This window comes from Panicum virgatum, chromosome 9N (assembly GCF_016808335.1).
Source record: "Panicum virgatum strain AP13 chromosome 9N, P.virgatum_v5, whole genome shotgun sequence".
In the NCBI taxonomy this organism is placed as follows: domain Eukaryota; kingdom Viridiplantae; phylum Streptophyta; class Magnoliopsida; order Poales; family Poaceae; genus Panicum; species Panicum virgatum.
Window position 1 is genome coordinate 61,248,815 of NC_053153.1, and position 24,247 is coordinate 61,273,061.

The 24,247-nt window shown below is 43.9% G+C and overlaps 1 protein-coding gene across 2 annotated transcripts; it reads right to left on the reverse strand.

The window, feature by feature from the left end:
• Positions 1 to 1,062: 1,062 nt before the first annotated feature.
• On the reverse strand, positions 1,063 to 7,524 carry LOC120688021 (DEAD-box ATP-dependent RNA helicase 52B-like). 2 transcript variants are annotated; one of them, XM_039970144.1, is made up of 7 exons: positions 7,287 to 7,433; positions 5,789 to 6,638; positions 5,612 to 5,695; positions 4,723 to 4,965; positions 3,603 to 3,770; positions 3,297 to 3,410; positions 1,063 to 1,915 (listed from the first exon to the last, which is right to left on the reverse strand). In XM_039970144.1, exons 2-7 carry the CDS (start codon positions 6,596 to 6,598, stop codon positions 1,388 to 1,390), a joined length of 1,947 nt encoding a protein of 648 aa, XP_039826078.1. In that variant the 5' UTR covers positions 6,599 to 6,638; positions 7,287 to 7,433; the 3' UTR covers positions 1,063 to 1,387. The 2 variants fall into 2 exon arrangements, with proteins under 2 accessions (XP_039826078.1, XP_039826079.1); XM_039970145.1 differs by lacking the exon at positions 7,287 to 7,433 and adding an exon at positions 7,440 to 7,524 and having other exon boundaries at positions 1,111 to 1,915.
• Between the last annotated feature and the right edge of the window lie 16,723 nt (positions 7,525 to 24,247).

Consider the following 24,247-nt stretch of genomic DNA (forward strand, 5'->3'; position numbering starts at 1 on the left):
GCCCAACTGCCAGATTCTGCCGTTCGTTTCCTGAGGAGGCCCATTCCGGCGACTGTCTGGGCCAAGCGGACGGAGGCCCAACTGCCAGATTCTGCCGTTCGTTTCCTGGGGAGGCACATTCCGGCGACTGGCAAGAGAGTCAGGCAGGACCGCAGGACCAGTACGTTGTCGAGATCGTGGCGCAGCGGTGGGTGCGCTACCGTGGCAAAAAAAGCCTGCCACACGGAATCTTGAAGCCTCGAACCAAAAGGAGCTTCGATTCTTCTCTCTCATCGTCCTGCTAGTGACACATAGGACTAGGGTGCGATCACTGGAGAAAGCCTTACAACGCAACAAACAAATGAGGTGTTGACTATCAGATAGGCCAATCTTAATGTAATATGACAGAAGATAAAGGAGCGTCATAGAATGTGAAAGAAATATCATCACCATAACACTCTAAGATCGTTTACCTAATTTACAGTTTTGATAACCGTGCGATAACACTCTCATTTGATCCACCAATGGCCATCACACATTTGGTTCCATCTGGCATTGCATTTGTTTTTCAATAACACTTGATCCTAGATCAAATATTCCAAATACATGAGCTAATTAGATGCATCCACTTAGGATCTAGCCCTGCCCTAATCTTTCACTAATGAGGTTGGACGTTGCCCATCAGTTAGGCCAATCTAAATGGAAGTATCATGAGCTAATATGGCAGAAGATAAAGGAGTGTCATAAAATGTGAAAGAAATATCATCACCATAACACTTTTTTAGCTCATTTACCTAATTTACAATTTTGGTAACCGTGCGATAACACTTCCATTCGAGCCACCAATGGCCATCACACATTTGGTTCCATCTGGCATTGCATTTGTTTTTCAATAACTAATCCAGATATTCCAAATACGAGAGCTAGTTAGATGCATCCACTTAGAATCTAGTCCTGCCCTAATCTTTTCACTAATGATAACAGCAAAAACTAAGTCACCTGCTCGTTGTGAGAACAGAACAGTACGTAAGGCAGCATTTAAAAATGCTGGAACAACAAAAGGTAGGTAACTTCTGCGAGAGATCAAAGAACACACTAAAATTAACAACCAAAGCAGAATCACCCCGTGCGTAAGGCTGAAATAGCAAAACCAAAACTAACATATCGGGAAGAAACAGACAACAGTAGCCCAGCAATCCAGATAATAAACGAACACACAAGCCAATTCCTAGTACAACATAAATAAACCAAAAGATTAAAACCAGAACACTAGGCGTAGGGGACGTTTCCCAACACCATACTCATCCAGTCAAGATACCAATTTCATTTCCAAGCATCCATTTAACCCGAGGGAACCAATTGATCACTGTCGGTTCATTTTCAACTTCACGCTTAGTAAGAATCAAGATCAGTCCCAAGCGCTCATACTCTGACCACCACCATAGCCGCTGCCGCTGCCGCTGCCGCCTCCATAGCCACCACCATATCCCGATGACCCCCCATATCCACCACCACCATAAGCGCCACCGCCGCCACCATACCCACCACCGCCCCTATCTCGCCTGAAGTCACGGCCACCAAATCTGGCACCGCCACCTGATCTGCGGTTTCTACCGCCGCCGCCACCTCCATAGGTTGAACGGGCAGCGTACCGTTCAAGCCACTGTGGAACCTCCTGGTTGGCCTCTTGCATGAGCTCACTCAACTGCCTTGCTAGCGAAATGTTGCTCTCATTGAAAAATGCAGTCGCCAGGCCAGATTTGCCGGCACGCCCAGTCCTTCCAATACGATGGACATAGTCATCTATATCATTTGGGAGGTCAAAATTGATAACATGAGCAACATGTGGTATGTCAAGACCACGAGCAGCGACATCAGTTGCCACAAGGATGGGAGTTGCTCCACTCTTGAATGATCTTAGAGCCTGCTCCCTTTCCTGCACAATGAACAGTACCATATATGGTAAACATGGTATTAAGGAACCTAGAATATTAGAATTTAATAATAACCACATCACTGCGGCAGTTGCAGGTTAAAAATAAACAATACAGTGAAAATAGAAACATATGCAATCAAATTTCAGTAGTTCATGAAGTTGAACATTGAATCTATTTCTTAAAATATCCAACTCTTTCTAAGTTTCTGTTCACGAACTGTGCTCGAAGCCAATACAATATCATTCCGGAGCAACAAAGAGAGTGATATTTTCATTTTATTGGAGTACCAAGATGTGTTCTTTTGTACTCGTATAACTTGCGGAAATAGTAGCACTTCAATTTAAATTTAAAAACACACAACAATGGAAACTTTTAAAGTATCAAAAACCCAGAAAAGAATTCTGAATCTTTAACTTTTAAAGTATCAAAAACCCATTAAAGAATTCCAAATCTTTTGAGGTCAGGCAGACATACCATATGCTCAGATTTCAAGTTTCATTCATTTAGAGATCTAGCAGATGCAAAATGATGTCGCAAAAACACAAGTAACAAATTGCTCCTGATGCGTTAACTCGTGATATAATTGTGGCAATTATAAATCCAATTTTTACAATGAACTCCCCATATTATCTTCTAAACATATCTATTCCTGTTTGAAATCACAAGGTGTATTTCATTCCATTATGACAAGGCTATGACCGACAACTCTATTCACCGGCGATATAATTGTGACAATTACAAATCCAATTTCTACAAGGGAACATATTAGGTGCAAACCAACCTCTCCGTGCAAACCGTGCAAACTCCAATCTGGACCACCAGATCAACATCTAAGGGGCATGGGGGATTGGGTAATTTTACAATTAACCGCCCAACCTTGGATTGGGTAATCACACTTTTGCAAATCCCCCCTCCTCCCACTCCCTCTGCGCCCCCCTTGGATGTTGATCCGGTGGCCCAGATTAGAGTTTGCACGATTTGCACGGAGAGGTTGGTTTGCACCTGATATGTTCCCTTTCTACAATCAACCACCCCTATTATCTTCTAAACTTATATACTCCTGCTTGAAATCACAAGGTGTAATTCATTCTATTAGGACAAGGCTTTGACCAACGACTCTTCTAAATGCCATTCATGTGATATTAAATAATAATCATAGATCAGTAAAATTTTGCAATACAAAACTTTATTGAGTTTTGAGTCACAAAAATTATGTACTAATAAAGTCTTGTCCTCACGAAATGAAACTTGTCCTCACGAAATGAAATACACTTAGTATTTTCAAATTGAGGGAGTACTACATGATTATAACAAATCAATGCACTATATGACAACTTTTTGCCACAAGGTAAAAAGCATGCACGCAAGTCAAATCTGTACCTGTTGTGACCTGTCTCCATGAATGCTAGTTGCAGGGAAACCATTTCTATAGAGCCAGTCCTCCAGAGCATCAGCCCCCCTCTTTGTCTCCACAAAGACCAAAGTAAGAGCTTGCTGCATCATAAAAATTAAAGAGTAAACATTGGAACAAAGCATCATGAGTTCAGAACTGTAAAAACATTTGAAAATAACAAAATACAAAAACACAAAATTAATAATTACTTACACTAAGTTTACTTGGTTTCGAAACTTAAAAATCAATCACGTTCGATCTAAGAAACAACAAATCCTAGAAAACACTATTACCTTCCCATGTGTACCATTAGCCTTTTGCGCATGAAGAAGGTCCATGAGGTAGCTACGTTTGTCTGCATCTAGGACAAACTCCACCCTCTGAACAATCAAATCGGTACTTGAACCAACCCTCCCAACAGCAAGAAAGATGTAATCAGCAAGGAAATCTGCAGCCATACTCTGCATATAACAAATATACAAAACCTTCAGCACAATAAAAAAATGAGTATGCCAGAGTATTTATGACAGCAAACATGTGATGGATTAATCATTTAATCCTGTCATCTAAGAAAGAAAACAGTCTGAAATGACAGTAAAGTCAGCTCTCCTAAAAAAGCTTTGGCAAGCAAGACATAGTTAACCAAGCTGTGACCTAAATGAACTAATTGATGGGGGTAGTTCTTACTCCTGCTTTCAGAATTTGTTCCCATGCAAGTTACTACAAATGTTATGGCACACATTTTCACATAATAGTTAATCATCCATTCTTAACACCGTAAATAATTGTAAATAATTGAACTACACTTTTCCAATAGAAAGCAATACCACTACACACAGAATAGTACTAAAGAAGTTATGGCATTATAAAGACATGAGATGTGAACAAAGTCTGAACGGTACATCAGAGCTTCATTACAAAGCATTTACATAAGAAATGGATAGGAACAAACACTACATGCATCCTGCAAAATAACTAAGTTACAGGCAGTCCTTACATATTTGCATGTGTACTTCCTAGGAAAAGAAAACCCTCAATTCCAACGCAATCTTACGTATTTGTGAAACTCTGCAGTTATGCAATGCAATGCAATGCAAGCATAGCCTCTGTAACTCTCTAAAACAATGCCAGACCCTTGTTGGGAAACTACTGCCACAAAAGGAAACAGATACTATGGTTTTTCACGCCTACATTTAATTTTTTTGGTTAAATACTGGTTGAGAGCAAAGAAGAAACTCATTACAGCTTTATAGGGCACAGTAATAAAGAACAATTAGATAAACAGCCACACATGCAAGCATAAAGTGTAGGCCTTACAAACCCATAGGTTTCTACATGTATGCTCTAGAATTATAAAAATAGACAATAATGGAGAAATATAAAAGGTTTAGGCGGAACTGGAAAGAAACAAACCTGTATCTCTTTTGGGAATGTAGCACTAAACAACATTGTCTGCCTCTGACCACGTGGAGGCATGTCCATCTGCTCAACAATTTTACGTATCTGTGGCTCAAAACCCATATCAAGCATTCGATCAGCTTCATCGAGAGCTAAATACATAATGTTTTGCAGTGAGACTCTAGCCCTCTCCAACAGATCCATTAAGCGTCCAGGAGTTGCCACCAGGATTTCAACACCTCTTTCTAACTCCCTCAGCTACAATAGATAGGAAAATACATGATAAATAAATATGATTTTCACATCACACAAGTGCAATGAACAAAAAAGGAGCCAACGATTACAGCAATCAGATTCATAAGAAAATTAAAGATGCATGAATCGTTAACATCTTGTATAATCGCTTTTCATGTCTCTGTCAAGCCCCCACAAAATAAACTTGGATTAACAAAAAATCCCATTTGCATTAATGTGATAATCAAAAGTATTTATGTAGTTTATTAACCAAATCCATTGCCTAAATTTGGCAAATGGCATGTTTGCTTACATTTCCAGAGACCTCTAAATACTCCGCGTGGCAAGGGGACTAGCAAACTCAGTCAGAAGAAAACTTCATATCTATTTTTGCTACACTTGCAGTCTAGCACAACCATGTCATTATAACAACATTACAGAGAGAGACAAGGCCTTTTTCATTCTTTGCAGTAGAATACAACTACAATATTTGCAACTAAGGACCATGTAAATTCCAGTTCGTGGTTAATGCAGAACACAAATTTAACCATTAAAGTTCATGGCAATAGTATCGTTAAGAATCTAAAGTGAAGACATAAATGCATTGAGAATTTAAACTGGAAGGAACCACAATCATTACCAGCCAAACACATCATGAACAAAGAGGTACCTGATTTGTTATCGGTGCACCTCCATATGCAACCACAACTCTGACACCAGTCTGATATGCAAACTTCTTTGCTTCTTCATGGATCTAAGGCATCAAATGTCACAAGAAAACCAAACAAAGTTTAAAAGGAGATCTACATTACATGACTACTGCCTAAACAATAATTGTTTGACATACTTGGGCTGAAAGCTCACGGGTGGGAGATAAGATCAGAGCCAGAGGACATGCAGTCCTTGAACTACGCTGCTGCCTCTGGGGTGGCCTTGACTTCAAGATGCCACTGATGATTGGGAAACAGAAGGCTGCAGTTTTTCCAGACCCCGTCTGTGCGCAGGCCATAAGATCCCGTCCAGCGATGGAGATTGGGATGGCATAGCGCTGCACTGGTGTTGGTCTCACATACTTGCACCTCCGGATATTCTCATTCAGCGCATCACCCAAATCAATCTCTGCAAATGTGTTGACTGGTGCGGGTACATCGTGGCCGCTGGTCTCAACAGGGATGTCTTCATAGGCATCAAAATTGATGCCAGTGTTCTCACCCTCAAAGTCAACTTCTTCTGCCTCAGCTTTAGCAAAGGGATCCGGCTCCCGGTCTCTGCGGTCCCAACCCCCAGGACGGGAGTTCCAGGCACCGCCACCGCCCCCACCACCACGGCCCCCACCGCCATAACCCTGGCGAGGAGCACCCACACTGCCACTGCCACCACCGTTAACAATGCCAGCCCAGCGAGGGCCACCGACAGCAGCAGCTGGACCAGATGGCTGTGCAGCAGCCGAGGGCAGTGGGCCACCTTGCGCCGGCGCTGCTGAGCCTGCTTGGGCGTCAAAGCCAGCACCAGCTGGACGGCCACGGAGGTGAGGAGGCACGTAGGAGCTCCGCGTGGGGCGCGGGTTGCCGTGATTAGCAACCGATCCGTTAGCAGCACCAGTCGCGGGCGCCGATTCCTCGGCGTTCGCAACTGAGTCAGCCCATGAAGATCGCATAATTAGCACAGGTCACTTGATGGAGTTGCCCCGCTGGTTACTGAAACGTAATCGCAAAGCAAATTAGCTAAAGGGGGAAATAAAGTGAACGGCAGGAAATAAATGAGCATAAAAGCAGAACCAGCCAATAAAAAAGCACAGGAATCTGTATGATTGGCCAACAAAGGCTCAACCAACACCGCCACAGAACTGCACTAAGCACGAACAGATTCTGCTAATAGATTCAACTATTCTGCCGAGACCACACCCTAAACCGAGAACAAATCTAGGGACACGAACACGACCCACACCAAAAAAGCGGTTAAGAAAATTTCGAGAGAAAAAACCTTCAGCAAGTTGCGGCGCTGCAGATCGCAAGACACGAATCATAACAACTCTCACATCGCAAGCACCGACACGCTCGCCACACAAAACACTCACCAAACCAAACAAATTCAACCGGAGCGCAAAACCTAGAATTCCCCTCGAAGCAGCAGCGTCCTCGCCCCAATTGCAACCCGCGAGGCACCGAGCCCGAATTACCCCACCTACCCCCGCTCCTCCCACCAAAAACCCAACGAATCTGAGACCTCGCAAGACGGCAGCACGGTCGCGACGCGGCAGCAGCAACAACACCCGGTACGGCCGCGCCGCGCGGATTAGGGGACCGGAGAGGGCGAAGCAGGGGCGGAGGAGGCGGCTCACCAACCTTGCTCGGGAGCGCGGGTTTCGAATCCGGCGGCGTGGAAACCCTAGAGACGCGGGGAGGGGAGAGGAGAGGAAGCGGCGGAGATCAAGAAAACAAGTGGAGAGAGATAGGAGAGGTTGGGAACGGGATCCTCTGAGTTCGGGTGTATCTGACCTTCCTCTGCAGTCGCCGTGATCCACCGTCCAGCAGTGATCCAACGCCTCGCTCCAGATGGCTAGTGCGGAGCACGGTGCTCCCGTGCGTGACTGCTCGAGGCTCGGCTCGCTAGCTGTTTTGAGGACACAGCCACACAGGGCAGGGTTTTTTTTTCCCGACCTGTCCGGTCAAACCGCCACCCTCGGTAGTAGTTTACCGGACCAGTTTGACCGGAAATCGGTGGAATTCAAAATCGCATGTGTAACCAGTTCCGACCGGTATACCGACCGGTTTGACCAGTTTATCGGCCGGTTTGACCGGTTTACCGGTCGCCATATGCGGTGGGCCTTAATGGGCCGGCCTATTTTTTTCTTCTTTTTATTTAACTTCAAATCCCCGAAAATTATACTAAATGAACGAATTTTTGAAAAAATTTGGCACCATTATATTCGTCGCATCTTGAAGTATTTTTAGGAATTTTTTAGGAATTTTTCATTTTTTGAATTCAAATTTGAATTTTGAATTTGGGCCGACTGGGTACCAGCCGAAACCGAAACCGGCCCGGACCGTTTTGACCAGTAACCGGTCAAACCGGACCGGTTACCACCGGTTTTTTTAACCCTGCAAAGGGGACGCGCGAGCGCTGGGCCGGCCCAACAATACCTAGAGCTCATTTTTTTACCACCAGCAGGACAAGTTCTCATTTTCTTTTTACCGCGAAACAGCGCCAAGCGCCTCGCGTTTTGGCGCGAGGAGGAGGTGGCGGGCAGCGGCGTACCTCCAGGACGCGCCCGACCGCCGGCGCCGGCGATCGGTCTAGTTGGATTATCGATCGAGCACACGTGAGTTAATCTGGTTTTTCTTCTTCGCAACTTGATTGTTTTCAGCGAACTCCGCTATATGTGCTCTGATTTGATTCTCTTCTGCCTCGCCACATTAGAGTGTGTTGGAATTCATGGAAGAAGCCTTGCGCAAAGTAAAATCTGCATATTTGAGATGGAAGAAAATAGGTATATGAAGTCATGGTTGTTACTTTCTCACTAGATCAGATAATTTTTTTTTGTTTTGTGACCACCAAATTATTTTTTTTTGTTCTTTGTAGAGTGGGTGTGCTGCCTAGTTTGTTACCTGAAGTTGGCATGGAGTTCAATACTATTGAAGAGGCTTGGATGTTTTGGATTCGCTATGGAGGTCAAGAAGGGTTTGAAGTTAGAAAAAGGTACACAAACAAAAGAAAATTTTATGGAAAAATTAGGTCATGGAAATGTGTTTGTGCAAAGGAGAGTCACGGAAAGGAAGATAAAAGGGATCATCTAACAAACTTCCAAGAGCTGAAACTAGAACCAATTGTCAAGTTCGTATGGGTGTTGTAAAGATAAAAGGGATCGTCTAACAAAGTGTAAAAGAGTTGAAACTAGAACCAATTATCAAATTCGCATGGGTGTTGTACTAGATCAAGAGATGGGGAAATATAACATGGCTGATTTAGTTTTGGGACACAATCACATTCTTCGGTTGCCAAAAATCTCGCACTTGATGGTGTCTCAAAGAAAATTTTCAGAGTTATAAGGTTTTGAAATTGAAACAGCCAACGATGTGGGAATTAGGCCCAAAGCATCACATGAATTGGCTAGTTACACTCTCCGTGACCACAAAAATTATTATTATTTACGGGGCAAACACCAACGAGAGATGGCATATGGTCAAGCTGGAAGCATGCTCGTGTATTTTCAAAACAAAATTACCGCTAACCCGTCATTCCAATATGCATTGCAGATAGATCCGGAGGAACAGATAGCAAATATATTTTGGGTTGATGCCAAAATGATCACTGATTATGCATATTTCGGTGATGTTGCCAGCTTTAACACTATTTTTGGAACAAATAAGGAAAGCAGGACTTTTGGTGTATTTATTGGGTTCAATCAGCTCAGGTAAACCGTGGTTTTTGGTGTTGTTCTCATGTATGATGAGACATTCGAGTCCTTCAAGTGGTTATTTGAGTCCTTCATGTATGAGCACATAATGGCAAGCAACCTAAAACAATCTATACTGATCAAGATGCTGCAATGGAAAAAAGTAGTTAAGGAAGTGTTTGTAGAAGTATGGCATGGTTTGTGCACTTTTCATATCATGCAGAATGCTGTAAAACATCTAGCCGAAGGCGACGATGAAGAATCTAGTACTTCTCCCAAACAGACAACAGAAGAAAATGACAAAGAACCAAGCATTATTGCAGATTTTAGTGTGTCGGTATCCTGTAGCAGAGATACCCACTCCTACTGCAACAAGGCAGGACTCGCGTAGTCATCCGTAACTACGTCATAAGGGGCGGAACAGTCGGGCTCCACGAGTCAGGCTCTTACATCACCGGGCCAACGGTCCCGGACCCGCTCCCCGCTCTGGGACGGGTCCGGTGACGCAACGTGTCCCTGAGGAGGGGAAGCTCCGAGCCAACAGCCGAGGGCTCGGACCCCCCATAGGGGTCCGGGACCTCCCCGCGTCCGTCCGGACCTCCCACGCGCGTAGAACCAACATACCGCCGGGGCGGGGTCCGGGGGCGCCACGTGTCTCACAGGCGCAGGCGCGGGCGCGAGTCTTCTGCTGGAAGACTCGCCCACCCACCGCATTCAATGCGGGTGGTTGAGGCGTGCTCTGCCACCGCGGCACGCGGGGCAGCCTTTGTCAGGCCTCACTGTAGACCGCATATTACCGAGGTACACAGTATAGCCGCATGCGCCGCATCCGCGCAGAGCCTGCCTGCCGCATTAAATGAATACGACGATACAGCACCTTTTCATCATACCGCCTACGCCGCAAGCTACACGGCCCGTTTAGCTACGCTGCAGGCAACGTCGCAAGCTACACCCTGGCGCCGTTTCGATAAGACAGGGCATGGCTATGCTGGACGGAGGATTCCCACGGACAGAGCAAGGAAATCCAGGAATAAGATCTCCGCGCGCCTGCAATGCCATAATGTCTGTACATTATGTCATTTTATACTACATCGTTGGGCCCACCTGTCAGGGACCCAACGACCATGTACGTGCCTCCCTTGAGATATAAAAGGGAGGCGCTCGCTGCACACTGGAGACTCTCTTTAGACTCAGTTACAGACACACCAAGACTCACACAACACAAGCTCGGTTTTCACTCTGAGCAACCCTGCTCTCAACTTCTTGAGAGCGCAAGCAATATAACACACAGTGGACGTAGCGTATTACGCTCCGGCGGCCCGAACCACTCTAAAATTGTTGTGTTCATCGCATTCTTCCACCGAGATTGGGCTAATCCTAGCTAACCCCCGAGTAATCACCCTCTGGGCTTAGGCGGGTGCTTTACGCCACCCGGCTGTGGGTTTGCACACCACGACATAGTGCATGTATAGTACGAAGATGAGAAAACATTTGAACAAGCATTTAACTCCATAAGGGCAAAGTCGAGTAAGCAAAGTTGGTTGGATAGTATATACAAGATGAAAGAAAAATAAGTTGAATGTTACATGAAGGATGTCTTCACATTAGATATGAGAAGTACACAATTGAGTGAGAGTCTAAGTAGTGAATTGAGAGAGATTTCAATTTGATATAATTCGATTTCTTAAGCATTTTGAAAGGGTGGTCGAAGATAAGAAAAAAATAAGCTAAATGCTGAATTTGAATCAAGGAAGAAAATACCAAGAATCAAAATGAGGACACCTATGCTAATCCAAGCTATCAAGCACTACACACCAATTATATTTGAGGCTTTTCAAGATGAGTATGAAAGATCCATGGTAGCATGCACCGCGGCATTGGACGACAACAATTGCTATCTTGTGGCAATTGTCAGTCTTGATGAAAATTTTATCTTGGAGGAGTACAAAGTTTTTGGTGATCCTCTAAAGCAAACTAGTACATGCAGCTGTGGGCTATTCAGTAGAACCGAAATATTATGTGCCCATACTTAAAAGTTCTTAGATCTGATGAATATCAAATTTCTCCCATCACAATATGTACTGAAGCGTTGAACACGTACAACATATAGTGGGACAGTATAAGACAACTATGGACGAAATATAATAGAGAATAATATTAAATGAGATGCTTCGCTACAAAAATATGATCCGCAAATTTCTCAATTTAGCACTTCGAGCTGCCAGCCATCCAGGATCTACCTCATTAGTGAACAACACACTTGACATCCTTAGCAAACAAGTTGAAAGTTGAAGAAGAAATCAATGCAAGTACTAATACAACTGTTCTAATCACTGCTCCGACAAACAGGGCAAGAGCTCGGCACCCAGCAGCCGCCCAAGCCCTGCTCGCCCGCCGCCGATGGAGCCTCACGCCCGCCACCGCCTCCGCCGTCACGCCGCAGCGAGCGTTGTGCGCCGCTCCGCCCTCCCTCGCTCCAGCCGCCACCCGAGCCCTACTCGCCCGGCTCCATCGCCGCCTCCGTCTTTGCGGCCGCAGCGAGCAATAAGCAGGAGACGAGGATAGGGGAAGGGGAAGAGAGCCGATCACCCATGAGCCGCGAGCGAGTTCTGTCACCCATGAGGTGCCGTAGGATTGCTGCTGGACAGCGGATCTGCGTGACTGCAGAGAAAGATCAAAGTCAAAAGTTGATCTGAATCCGAGAGGAGGGGAGGGTCCTTATTTTATTTATTTGTTTTCTTTAAGGGCCTTTTCCTTGAGCTGGCCCACATGCAGCAACAGCATGGCGTAGCGGGTGGGGTCGGTTGGCACGCAGGGTGCGAGCGCGGGCCCGTCGAAAGGTTAACGGACAGACCGAATTATGCATGGGGATGGTTCAACCATGGATCGAACCGCAACTGACCCACCGATCCATTTGATGTGTACAGGAGCACCGGCCACTCCATTTGAATATGTTTTTGACCCGTGGTGCACCAGTGGATAATATGGGTCGGTTGATTACTTAGATAAGAGGACGATCAGCATATTGCTTCCTGTTGCTTACTTCGCTACTTGCTTCCGGTTGCTTACTAGCTTCCTTAAACAAGAGCACGACTTGCTTACTCACTACTACAGAATAGGCCTTTGTTCCAGGCCATTTGTCCCGGCAGCCTTTGGGCCCGGGACAATAGGTGGCTTTTGTCCCGGGTCCAACGGCTAGCCGGGTCAGCGGGGGGGGAGCCAAGGCCTTTTGTCCCGGTTGGAGACACCAACCGGGACAAAATGGGGGCCTTTTGTCCCGGTTGGTGGTTCCAACCGGGACAAAAGGCCCGCGTACCCTTTTGTTCCGGTTGGAACTACCAACCGGGACAAAAGGCCCCCATTTTGTCCCGGTTGTTGTCTCCAACCGGGAAAAAAGGCCTTGGCCCCCTTATCCCCTTCCCTCTCCCCCCGCCCGAGCCATTCAGCTCACTTGTTTCATGCTGTTCTCGGCTCGGGAGAGGGAGGAGTTCTTGCTCATTTCTTCACCACATTTGTGAAGATCTTTGATTCTCCGTCCATCCATCGGCGCTAAAGGTTTGGGGCTTGTTTTTCTCTTCTTCCTTGGCTTGTATAGCTCATTTCATGCTTTAGAAATAGAGAAAATGTGTAGCTAGCTCATTTCTTGGACATTTAGCTAGATTGCATATGTAGGTGTGATTTTCTTTTAGATTTAGATGAGTATGTGGATAGTAGAAATTTTTAGAATGAGTGTAGACACTTCATGTGATGTACTTGTATACATGACCATATTGTGGATAGTTGATTTTTGTATTCATGAATGAATTAATGAAATGAGTATATTAGAATTTTTTGTAATATGAATGAATTATTCATGAATGTATTTATTCAATACTCTAGTGTACTCCTGGAACTGAAGGGTGTCAAACTAATTAGAAGTTATAGAGAATTCTTTCAATTAATTAGAGATTTCTTTAGGATTAATGATACATTTCGTCTTTTTTATATGATTTCATTGTTATTTGCAAGAGTTATTAATCTGATCATTGTAATTGTAATAGTAAATAATTTTTGCATTGTAATGGTAAGAATTTATAATTATATGGAAAATAAAGGTATTTTTCAGTAAAATATGGCTTCAGCAGCTGGAGAGAGTGGCGCCGGTGGGGGTGATCGTTGTCCTTCTGGAGAGAAAGGCACAACTCGAGTAGGTCGTCGGTCCAAAAAACCTAGTGCTTTTCATAGGGCAGCGCTCCGTTATTTGGAAAAAGAATATAGAGAATTCATGGCAAGGGGCGAGGAACCTCCGTTTGATCTTGAGGATTTATTGCGGCGTTACGGTTCGTCACCACCAAACTCGGAGGTTTCAGCTCCGCCATCTTCTTCTGCGCCAGCAAGAAATCCGTTAGAACATTCTGCGTTCCAACGCAAGGACGGTTGAAAACCTATGTGTTGTTGACCGAATTTTTAAATTTCATGTATAGTACTCCTTTGTTAAGTTCTGTAATGGATTAAGTACTCCTTTTAATTAATCAAGATGTATGATGGATATTGCATATCTTTTAATTATTCATGTTGTGTTACATTTAGTTTAATTTAGGTTTGATATATTTTATTTATTCGATACGTGTAAAGAATTCAAATCGATTTATTTAAAATGCAGATGGACCGGCAATGGATGTACAATGCTGACCGACGTTCGAAAGAATTCATTGATGGCCTGCATTATTTTTTGTCTGTGGCTGAGGCAAACAAGCAGAATGGTTTTATGTGCTGCCCGTGTGTTCATTGCAACAATAACAAGGATTACTCATCTTCAAGAATCCTACACAGCCACATTTTCGCAAATGGTTTCATGAAGAAGTATGTTTGTTGCACGAAGCACGGAGAACAGGGGGTTACCATGGAAGACAATGAAGAAGAAGATTTTGACGACCACTTTCCCGGGAATGCTGGAATCGGTGCATTCGATGACGATATTCCCATGGAAGAGCCCGAAGTAGATGTAGCAGAAAATGATCCCAGCGACGATCTGGGGCAGGCATTGCACAATGTGCAGGCAGACTGTGAGAGTGAAACGGAGAGGTTGAAGTTCCAGAAGTTGTTAGAGGACCACCATAAGTTGTTGTACCCAGATTGTCAAAATGAATTTAAGAAACTTGGCACCACCTTGGAGTTGCTGCAATGGAAGGCGACAAATGGTGTATCCGACAAGGGATTTGGTGAATTACTCAAACTTGTTAAAAAAATGCTTCCTAAGGACAATGAATTGCCTGCCACAACGTATGAAGCCAAACAACTTGTTTGCCCTTTGGGACTGGAAGTGCAAAAGATACATGCATGCCCCAACGACTGCATCCTCTACCGAGGCGAGTACAAGAATTTGGATGCATGTCCCGTATGCAGTGCATTGCGTTACAAGATTAGAAAAGATGATCCTGGAGATGTCGAGGGGGAGCCTCCCCGGAAGAGAGTTCCTGCAAAGGTCATGTGGTATTCGCCTATAATACCACGTTCGAAGCGTCTATTTAGAAATAAAGATAATGCTAAGTTGATGCGATGGCACAAAGAGGAACGCAAGAAAGACTCGATGTTGAGACACCCCGCTGATGGGTCGCAGTGGAGAAAAATAGATAGAACATACCCTAAATTTGATTTTGATGCGAGAAACATAAGGTTCGGTTTGAGTACGGATGGCATGAATCCTTTTGGTGAGATGAGCAGTGGTCATAGCACTTGGCCTGTGACTCTTTGTCTGTACAATCTTCCACCGTGGCTCTGCATGAAACGAAAGTTCATCATGATGCCAGTGCTTATCCCGGGTCCAAAGCAGCCCGGAAATGACATTGATGTGTACCTAAGACCATTGGTCGAAGAACTCTTATTGCTCTGGGGCGATGAAGATGTACGGATGTGGGATGAATACAAACAGGAAAACTTCAACCTACGAGCATTGCTGTTCGTAACGATCAATGACTGGCCTGCTCTTAGTAACTTGTCAGGACATTCGAACAAGGGATACAAAGCATGCACACACTGTTTAGATGATACCGATAATATATGGTTGACTCACTGTAAGAAGGTTGTATACATGGGTCATCGTCGGTTTCTTCCCATCAGGCATGCGGTACGAAAGAAAGGCAAGCATTTCAAAGGCCAAGCGGACCACCGAACAAAACCGATGCACCGTAGTGGTAAAGACGTCTTCAACATGGTAAAAGATCTAGAAGTTATTTTTGGAAAGGGGTCTGGTAGCCAACCTGTTCCGAACGAAAACGGAATGGCACCCATGTGGAAGAAGAAATCTATATTTTGGGAGCTACCATATTGGGAAGTCTTAGATGTTCGTCATGCAATTGATGTGATGCACCTCACGAAGAATTTTTGCGTCAACCTGATAGCATTCTTGGGAGTGTACGGAAAGACAAAAGATACAGTAGAAGCACGTCAATAATTGCAACGTATGGAAGAACGAGATGCCTTACATCCACAACAGCGAGATAATGGACGACAATACTTAAGTCCTGCCAGCTATACTCTTAGCAAGGAAGAGAAAGAAACCATGTTTGACTGCTTGAGCAGTATAAAGGTTCCATCTGGATACTCATCCAATATAAAAGGAATCTTAAATTTGGCAGAGAAGAAATTTACAAATCTCAAGTCCCATGACTGCCATGTGCTTATGACCGAACTTCTTCCGGTTGTGCTACGGGGGATTATGTCTGATAACGTCCGGTTAACCATCGTGAAGATATGTGCCTTCCTCAACGCAGTTTCTCAGAAGATAATTGACCCGGAGAATTTGATAAAGCTGCAAAACGATGTGGTGCAATGTCTTGTTGGTTTTGAGCTGATATTTCCACCATCTTTCTTCAACATCATGACACATCTTCTAGTGCACCTTGTCAAAGAGATTGATATCCTCGGACCAGTATTTCTACACAACATGTTCCCATTCGAAAGGTTCATGGGGGTACTCAAGAAATGTGTTTGTAATAGAGCTCGTCCAGAAGGAAGCATCGCCAGTGCCTACGGAACTGAGGAGGTCATTGACTTTTGTGTTGACTTTATTGATGACCTTAAACCGATTGGAGTCCCTGAATCGCGATATGAGGGGAGACTAACTGGAAAGGTACATTAGGAAAGAAATCTTATATCTGCACAGATGATTTCTCATTCAAGAAAGCGCATTATACGGTTCTTCAACAATCATCCTTGGTTGACCCATATATCGAGGAACACAAGAAAATTCTGCTCTCCAATTTCCCGGAAAAGTCTGAGGCATGGATTACACGTGAGCACATGAACACTTTCTACAGCTGGTTGCGGAAGCATCTAATGCATAACATTTATATAAGTGAACAACTGTTCTTATTGGCTAGGGGACCATCTTGGAATATCTTAACATACCAAGGGTACGAGATAAATGGAAACACATTTTATACGATAGCCCAAGATAAAAAGAGTAACAACCAAAACAGCGGTGTTCGTATGGATGCCACGGACAATAATGGAAAAAAGGACACATATTACGGCTACATTGAAGAGATATGGGAGCTGGATTACGGTCCCAATTTTAAGGTGCCTCTATTTCGTTGCCAATGGGTTAAGCTATCTGGAGGAGGGGTAACAAAAGATGAGTATGGGATGACAATAGTTGATCTCAACAATCTTGGGTATAGAGACGAGCCATTTGTCCTAGCCCAGGATGTTGCTCAGGTTTTCTACATTAAGGACATGTCCAGCAAGCCAAAGAAGGGGATAAACAACCAAAAGGATGAGCCTAAGCGACACATAGTTCTATCAGGAAAGAGAAACATCGTTGGAGTGGAGGACAAGACAGACTTTTCAGAAGAATATAATAATTTTGTTACCATTCCACCTTTCGAAGTAAATGCTGATCCATGCATCCTGCTAGCCAATGATGATGCTCCATACTTGCACCGTGATCATAATCAAGGGACATTTGTGAAGAGAAAGTCTGTTACCGCTAATCCTTCATGTACTTGAATCATTTGATATTATTGTATAAAAACATAATCGCAATTCGAATACTTTTAGTATATATGTACTGTACAATTATACTTTATGTGTTATATATATTATTTTATATATTTTTCACTTAATTACTAGACTCAATTATAATTTTCATTCAATAATGGATTACTCAACAAATTTTATTTATTTCATGAAATTACATTCACATTAACACACTATACTCTCTCACTAACACACACAATCTCACTAACACACATTATCTCTCAAACTCACACACTACTCATTAATATCATGAAATTGCTTAATTTTATCTAAAATTCACTTTTTAAACGTTAATATCGTGATAGAATCCACTTTCTGTCGAAAAGCAACAGTTTGAAAAAAAAATTCACCTAATATATTTTTGCATGGTCAAAATAACAAATATGATTTCAAAAAAGTTAGATATTTCATTGACCCAATCACTTGAATGAAAATTAATTATTTTTGTTGCATGTATCAAGTTTATATAGAGATAAGAAATTTTGTTCCATAATTTTTGGAATCATAATTTTATTAACTGAATTAACAAATGAAAGCCAATTTTAAAAGAGAAGTAAAAAAAATAAAAACAAACATAACATTAGGCGGGAACGAGGGAAAACGGCCCCTTTTGTCCCGGGTGGTAGATCTACCCGGGACTAAAGGTGGGCCGCGGGCTGGGAATTTTCCCGGCCCGCCCAAAAGCCCCTTTTGTCCCGGGTGAAGCCACCACCCGGGACAAAAGGTCCTTTTGTCCCGGGTGGTGGCTTCACCCGGGACAAAAGGCCCCCCCCCCCCCGCCCATATATTTCCTAGCTTCCTCCCTCCCGCCGTCCGTTCCCCTGCTCCCCCCACCGCTCGAGCTCCCCGAGCACCGCCGCCGTCGACGTCGCCGCCCAGAGCCCCGCCGCGCGAGCCCACGTCACCGAGCGCCGTCGTCCCTGCGAGCGCCGCCGCCGTTGACGTCCGCCGCCCTCGTCTTCGCCGCCCCCGGCCTCCACTCCGCGCGCGCATTGGTATACTAGCAAGCTGTTGTAAAAAAAATTCGTCTTTCATCGTATTGGTATTGCGCACCGCATTGGACATGGAGGATCTGATGGTGGAGGACCTGCTGGATGATGTTGTCATTCAGATAGTGTTAGAATCGATTGATGAATGACTATCAGGAGCTAATTATTGTTTTCAGCGTCTTGAGCTTTGAAGTAATTTATTTAAAGGTTGAGCAGTAACATGCTACCAGAAGAAATTAAGGTACTACTAATAGATGGATCACTGATCTAGCATTGTGGAACAATAACTATGTAGATAATTTTTACCAGAATTCTGGCAATTGTCGAATGTAGTAAATGTTAGCAAGGCATTAGGTATTGTTAGAAACAGAACTACCGGAAATAGGTAGCATCATATACCTGTGAATTGTAAGTAAACCATCATGAGTTATTAATTCTTATTAGTCCATATTTGTACATATCCCGCTCATGAATTTTTTTATGAAAGGCACAGTTTTGAAAGCAGAAAAAGTAAAACACTACTCTGCTTTTCTATGTGCATGAATAGTATGCTCATCTTTTGATGGATCACGTCAAATATTGTACATGAATCTGTATTTGCAACCTTCTTTTTTTTATTCTTTTTTTGATAGTTATTTGCAACCTTCTTGGTTAACTAGACAAAGGTGCTTTTATGTAGTCTGGGTCTGGCTGGCATGCTGTTAGCTGCAGAGGTTCAGCGAAGTTCAGGGTCAATGTCCGAAAACCAGAAGAGGGTAGTGCAGGATGTTACGGGATCCCATTGTTGACAATGAACCATTGTGGCTTCAAACCAATGCTTTTGTGTACAAAGGTCCTTCCTAGTAATAAGAAAATTTGGCATGATGTGACTAAAAAAGTTTATTTCCACTACGCAGCATGTCGTGAACGAGCAAATAGTTGATCAAATTCAGTTGAGGGATAATTATTTTAGCATATCTAATACTTCTTGGTATAATTAGTATTGCTTTAATTAGATGAATCTCATTACAAGCTAAAACTACATTCTTTGTGGGACAAAATTTGGATGCAAAAAACTATACTTATTTTGACATGGAGAGAGTATCATATACAACTTATGGACCCAATTCAATAAAGCCTAGCAAGGAAGCCCCAAATGCAAAAGAATCATTCTCTCCGTCTCTGCTCATAGCTCGCCCTGAGCCCCCGTCCCCCCCGGCTCCGCGTTCGCCCCAGTGCGCCTCCGGCCCTCGGCTTTGAGCCCTTCGCCTTCGGCCCTCGGCCCTCCGCCTATCCCCAGCCGCAAATTTCTGGAGTGGATTATTTAGATAAATTTTTTAAGGGTTTTATTTGTATTCATATTTTAGTTACGATGGACACGCGACACACAGACGCGGAAGACGAACAGTTCCTGTTGAATATGATTGGCGAAGGTCAAGGAGATGTCGCTGAACAAGCTGATGATGGCAGCAATACCGACATATATTTGAATATGTCCGGTGATGGAATTGAGGCACCATCTATTTAGGATGACGCTGCTGCTGAACAAAGTGCTAATGTACATATCACAACTATACTTATTTGTAGTGACAATCATATTTTCATCTGAATCTATATGAATACTAGCGAGGAACGGTTGGCATGGATCATCGTCGCAGCAGAAAAAGACGAAGCGAGGCCCAACAAAAAAACTGGAAGGGCGGTTCATTATAACGGAAGTTGGTCCAGATGGCGAACCGATCGCTCCAGAAGCTGCCGCCAAAAAATTCATAAGACAATCCGGATGTATTGTCAGGGACCACATCCCGATCAGCTTCAGGCTCTGGAAAGCTTCCAATCCAAGCGAGGAACGAGATGCGGTACCCGAAAGAGAAAAAGAATGGTGCTGGCGGGAGCTTAAGAAAAACTTCACGGTTCTAGCTGAATCTGAAGAGATATGCAAGCGCAGGACCCTGAGTAAGATGGCCGAACAGCTGCGATCATTCAAGAAAATTTTGACGAAGAAATATATCAAGACCGGGACCACACCCGTATTTACCGGCGAGCTCGAAAAGCTCAGGGGTCACTGGGATGCATTTGTGGAATACAAGTCTTCAGAGCTTGGGCTTCAGAAGGTGCAGAAGGCCAAAGACAACGCCTCGAAGAAAGTGTACCATCACACTCTAGGCCAAGGAGGCTACAAGCTTGCAGTACCCAAATGGGAGAAGATGGAGCAGGATCTGCTTGACAGAGGCATCCAACCTGCGACCATGAACTGGCCTGAAAGGTCAAGGACATGGTTTTATGGTCACGGGGGAAGCTTGGACCCAATGACTGGTGACTGCATCTATGGGCCAAACATCCAGCGAGCAGCCCAGAGACTACAGGAGGCCATACAAGCAGCGGCCGAGGGAACATTCCAGCTGGATAGAGAGAGGGACGAGCTGACTTACGCCCTTGGGAATCCAGAGCATCCGGGCCGCACAAGAGGCAAAGGCGTGGTTCCGTGGAAGTATGGGTTCAGGGATTACATTGATTCATATAGAAGCCGGCAAAGAAGAAAGAATGATGAGCGGGAGCACTTGCGAAGGCTAGAGGAACGGCTCATGTCACACGATCAAAGACTGGAGGAAGAGGTTCAATGCCAAGTGGCCGTAGCAATGAGCCAGCAACAGCAAGCGCAAACGGTGCCTCCAGAGCCTAGTGTCGCAGCCGATCACCTGTCTCAGCGGAAAAGCAGCTGCGCTTCCACAGACGTCGCCATCGCCGAGCCCACGGGGATCCAGGCCGCAATTGAAGCGTCGGCCCCGCAGCGATTTCCAGTGGATGAGATCACCCACCGGACACCTTGTGACCTGCAGACTGCCGTTAAGAACTTAATGTTCACTGTTGCGTACGGTACCGCCATGCCAACCGAACCAGGCGACGTGTACCACGGCCAACAAATTCCGCCTAGATACACAAGAGTTGGCGTGGAGCAGGTGTGCCAGGGTTGGGAGACGCTCGAGCTTGATATTCCTGGAGGCGATGGGGAGATGACACTAGCAGAAGCCATTCATGGCTACATCCTATGGGATAAGCGCTACATTGTCCTAAAGTCGGATGATCAAACACCAAGACCGGCATCTCAGCATGCCTCTCCAAGACCGGCATCTCCGCAAAACTCCCCAAGGGCAGCACTGTCTCGGCAAGGTTCACCGGCACATTCTCCATCACCATCATCTCATAAGCCGATGAACACTCAAGCGTCACCGTCGCCTCCATGGTCACCCCCTCTGCCGCCGGCAAAGAAGCAGAAACGGCCGCCGGCAAAGAAGGTAGCTGCACCGGCTAAGGAGCCTCCAAAGAAGAAGAAGGAAAAGAAGAAGAAAACCAAGGAGGCTCCTATTAAACCCTGGGACATGAGCCTTGAAGAATGCGATCGGATAACTCAAGAAAGAGTTAAAGAGCACTTCAAGCCGAAGCCAAAGCCGGAGCCCGAGAAAGTGATAAATCCGATAGATTTGAAATTTTTTAAGGGAATGTGCGAAGCAAATAAGAGAAAATTCATTCCGAGAGACCCCCCTTCAGACTACGAACGCACAATTATCAAAACTACTGAGAAAAAGAAGAGACAATCAAAGTCGTCGTCGTCCGACGTTCCACAGCTCGGAGCCCAAAAGAAACAATCAATAGAGCCTCTCGTAGTGGGACAGACGACGCAAGAACAAGACTTTGTTACATTTCTGAAAGAATCAAACCTGACGGCCGCTCAGATTGCAGGGGGAGAAGATATTCCAAAGGCCGATGTGGTCGTCAAATGGACGTTTGAGATCGGCAAAACTCTTGTACCCCCGAAGTAGTGTCTGTGCTTCCAACGCAAATGTATAAGCTGCACCAGCACTACATGCGTGCGATGGCCGATTGCATCTTCATGCAGGGTGCAAAGATTAAAGATGACGATTTCTTACGGGGGGAGGCCATTATATGGATAAACTGGGAAGAAATTTACCAACTATTCCATCAGGAGGCCCTCGATATCTCTATGGTCGGCTTGTGGGTTCTGTAAGTATTTTACTCTCCTTACGTATTGTTTTGCATGATCTCAACATACTGATCTCTTGATTTATTCGGTATCATGTAGAATGGAGATACATACTTGCAGAAGAAAGGGATACTCTCACCTCGGCTTCATCGACCCAATTACTTGTAATTGGAGGCTTCTACGTGACAATCCCGATAACATATTCCAAAACTTGTTCAAGTACATAAGCGTTCATCACAACAAGCAAATGATATTGTTTCCTTACAACTTTGCGTGAGTGATTCCTTCCGTCTAACTCTTTCTATTCTATAATCGAATTGTTTAAACCTTAACTACCAAGAACTGCCTCCGTATAATCTTGCAGTGAACACTTTGTCCTAATTGTCATAATTCCCGAGAAGAGCCTACTCGTGGTTATGGACTCATTGAGGAGACCTCCAGAACAATACGAAAATCTTCTTAACATGATGAAAAAGTAATTCTACCACTACTCCGTCCATGACCGATAATTTGAATCACTTTGTTACTTGACTATAATTGTTCTAATCATGCACAGGGTTTGGAAAGAATTCGCTAAAAATCATCCAGGCAAATTTGACAAGAAATTGAAGATCAAGACAGATTTTCCGGTACGCGCTTGGATGATTCGTTGCACGATTCATTAGTTTTATTATATATTCATGTAAATACCTGATAATTTCTTCTCTCTTAAAGTGTATGAGGCAGAAACCAGGCACTGTATTGTGCGCATACTATGTATGCGAGAACATCCATGGTCTGGTAGGTCCTCCAAAGGGCTGGACAGATTGGGAGGAGGAAGCAAGTAAAAAAACTTGTTAATATTTGAACTCGTATTTTAATTAGTCCAAATTAATTATCCCCTTTTTCCATAGGTCGGGGAGATGCGCGATAAACTCATACCGGAGGAAAAGATTATGGCGATTCAAGAACAATTCTCCGGATTTATTGTTGAGCAAGCCCTCGATCCAAAAGGCGAATTCTACTATGATGGAATATCTAATATTGACAATCACAGCAAATATGACAATATACACGTATATATGTAATTAAGAACGAATATAACTATGTAAAAATATATGTGTGTCTATGTATTAAATTTCTATTTATGAGTATGTATGTATGTATTAAATTTCCAAAAGGCGAATTCTACTATGTAATTAAGAACGAATATACCTATGCAAATATGATGGAGTATATATGTATTATATATATAAGCACTCCAATAATATATATGTGTATATATATATTTATATAATATTGGTCCTATACATTTTCATATGTAAAGGAATTCACATGTATAGATATGTGTATACATATATATATAAGTGAATTAATTTATATATGAAAACTATCTAGGACAAATATTATATAAGTAACTATATATATATGTATATATTAGTGGAGATCATACACACTGAATTCCAATACATAAGTTTAATTGAAATGCAAAAGTATAATTGAAATAGAAAAAGAATTGAGAAAAGAAAAACATGAAAAAAAAGAGACCTTTTGTCCCGGTTGGTAACACCAACCGGGACAAAAGGGTGCGCCAGCCACGTGGGCGCTGGCTGCACCTTTTGTCCCGGTTGCCACACCCGGGACAAAAGGGCACCCCCTTTTGTCCCGGACAGGCGTTCCCGGTTGGGAAACCGGGACAACAGTGGTTTCCCAACCGGGACAAATCAACGTTTTTGTAGTAGTGACTACCGGCTACCGTTGTGTACAAAATCTTTTATAAAACATTAAATACGACTTTGCGCAAAAGTTGCAACATCAAACTATAAGAGCATGCATAAGATTTCGACATAAAGAACATGAATCAGTAGCCATATCAAAGTTTCTTATTGCATCAGATCACACAATCAGACCTTTTTATCTTTGGCCTGCATAGAAGAGACA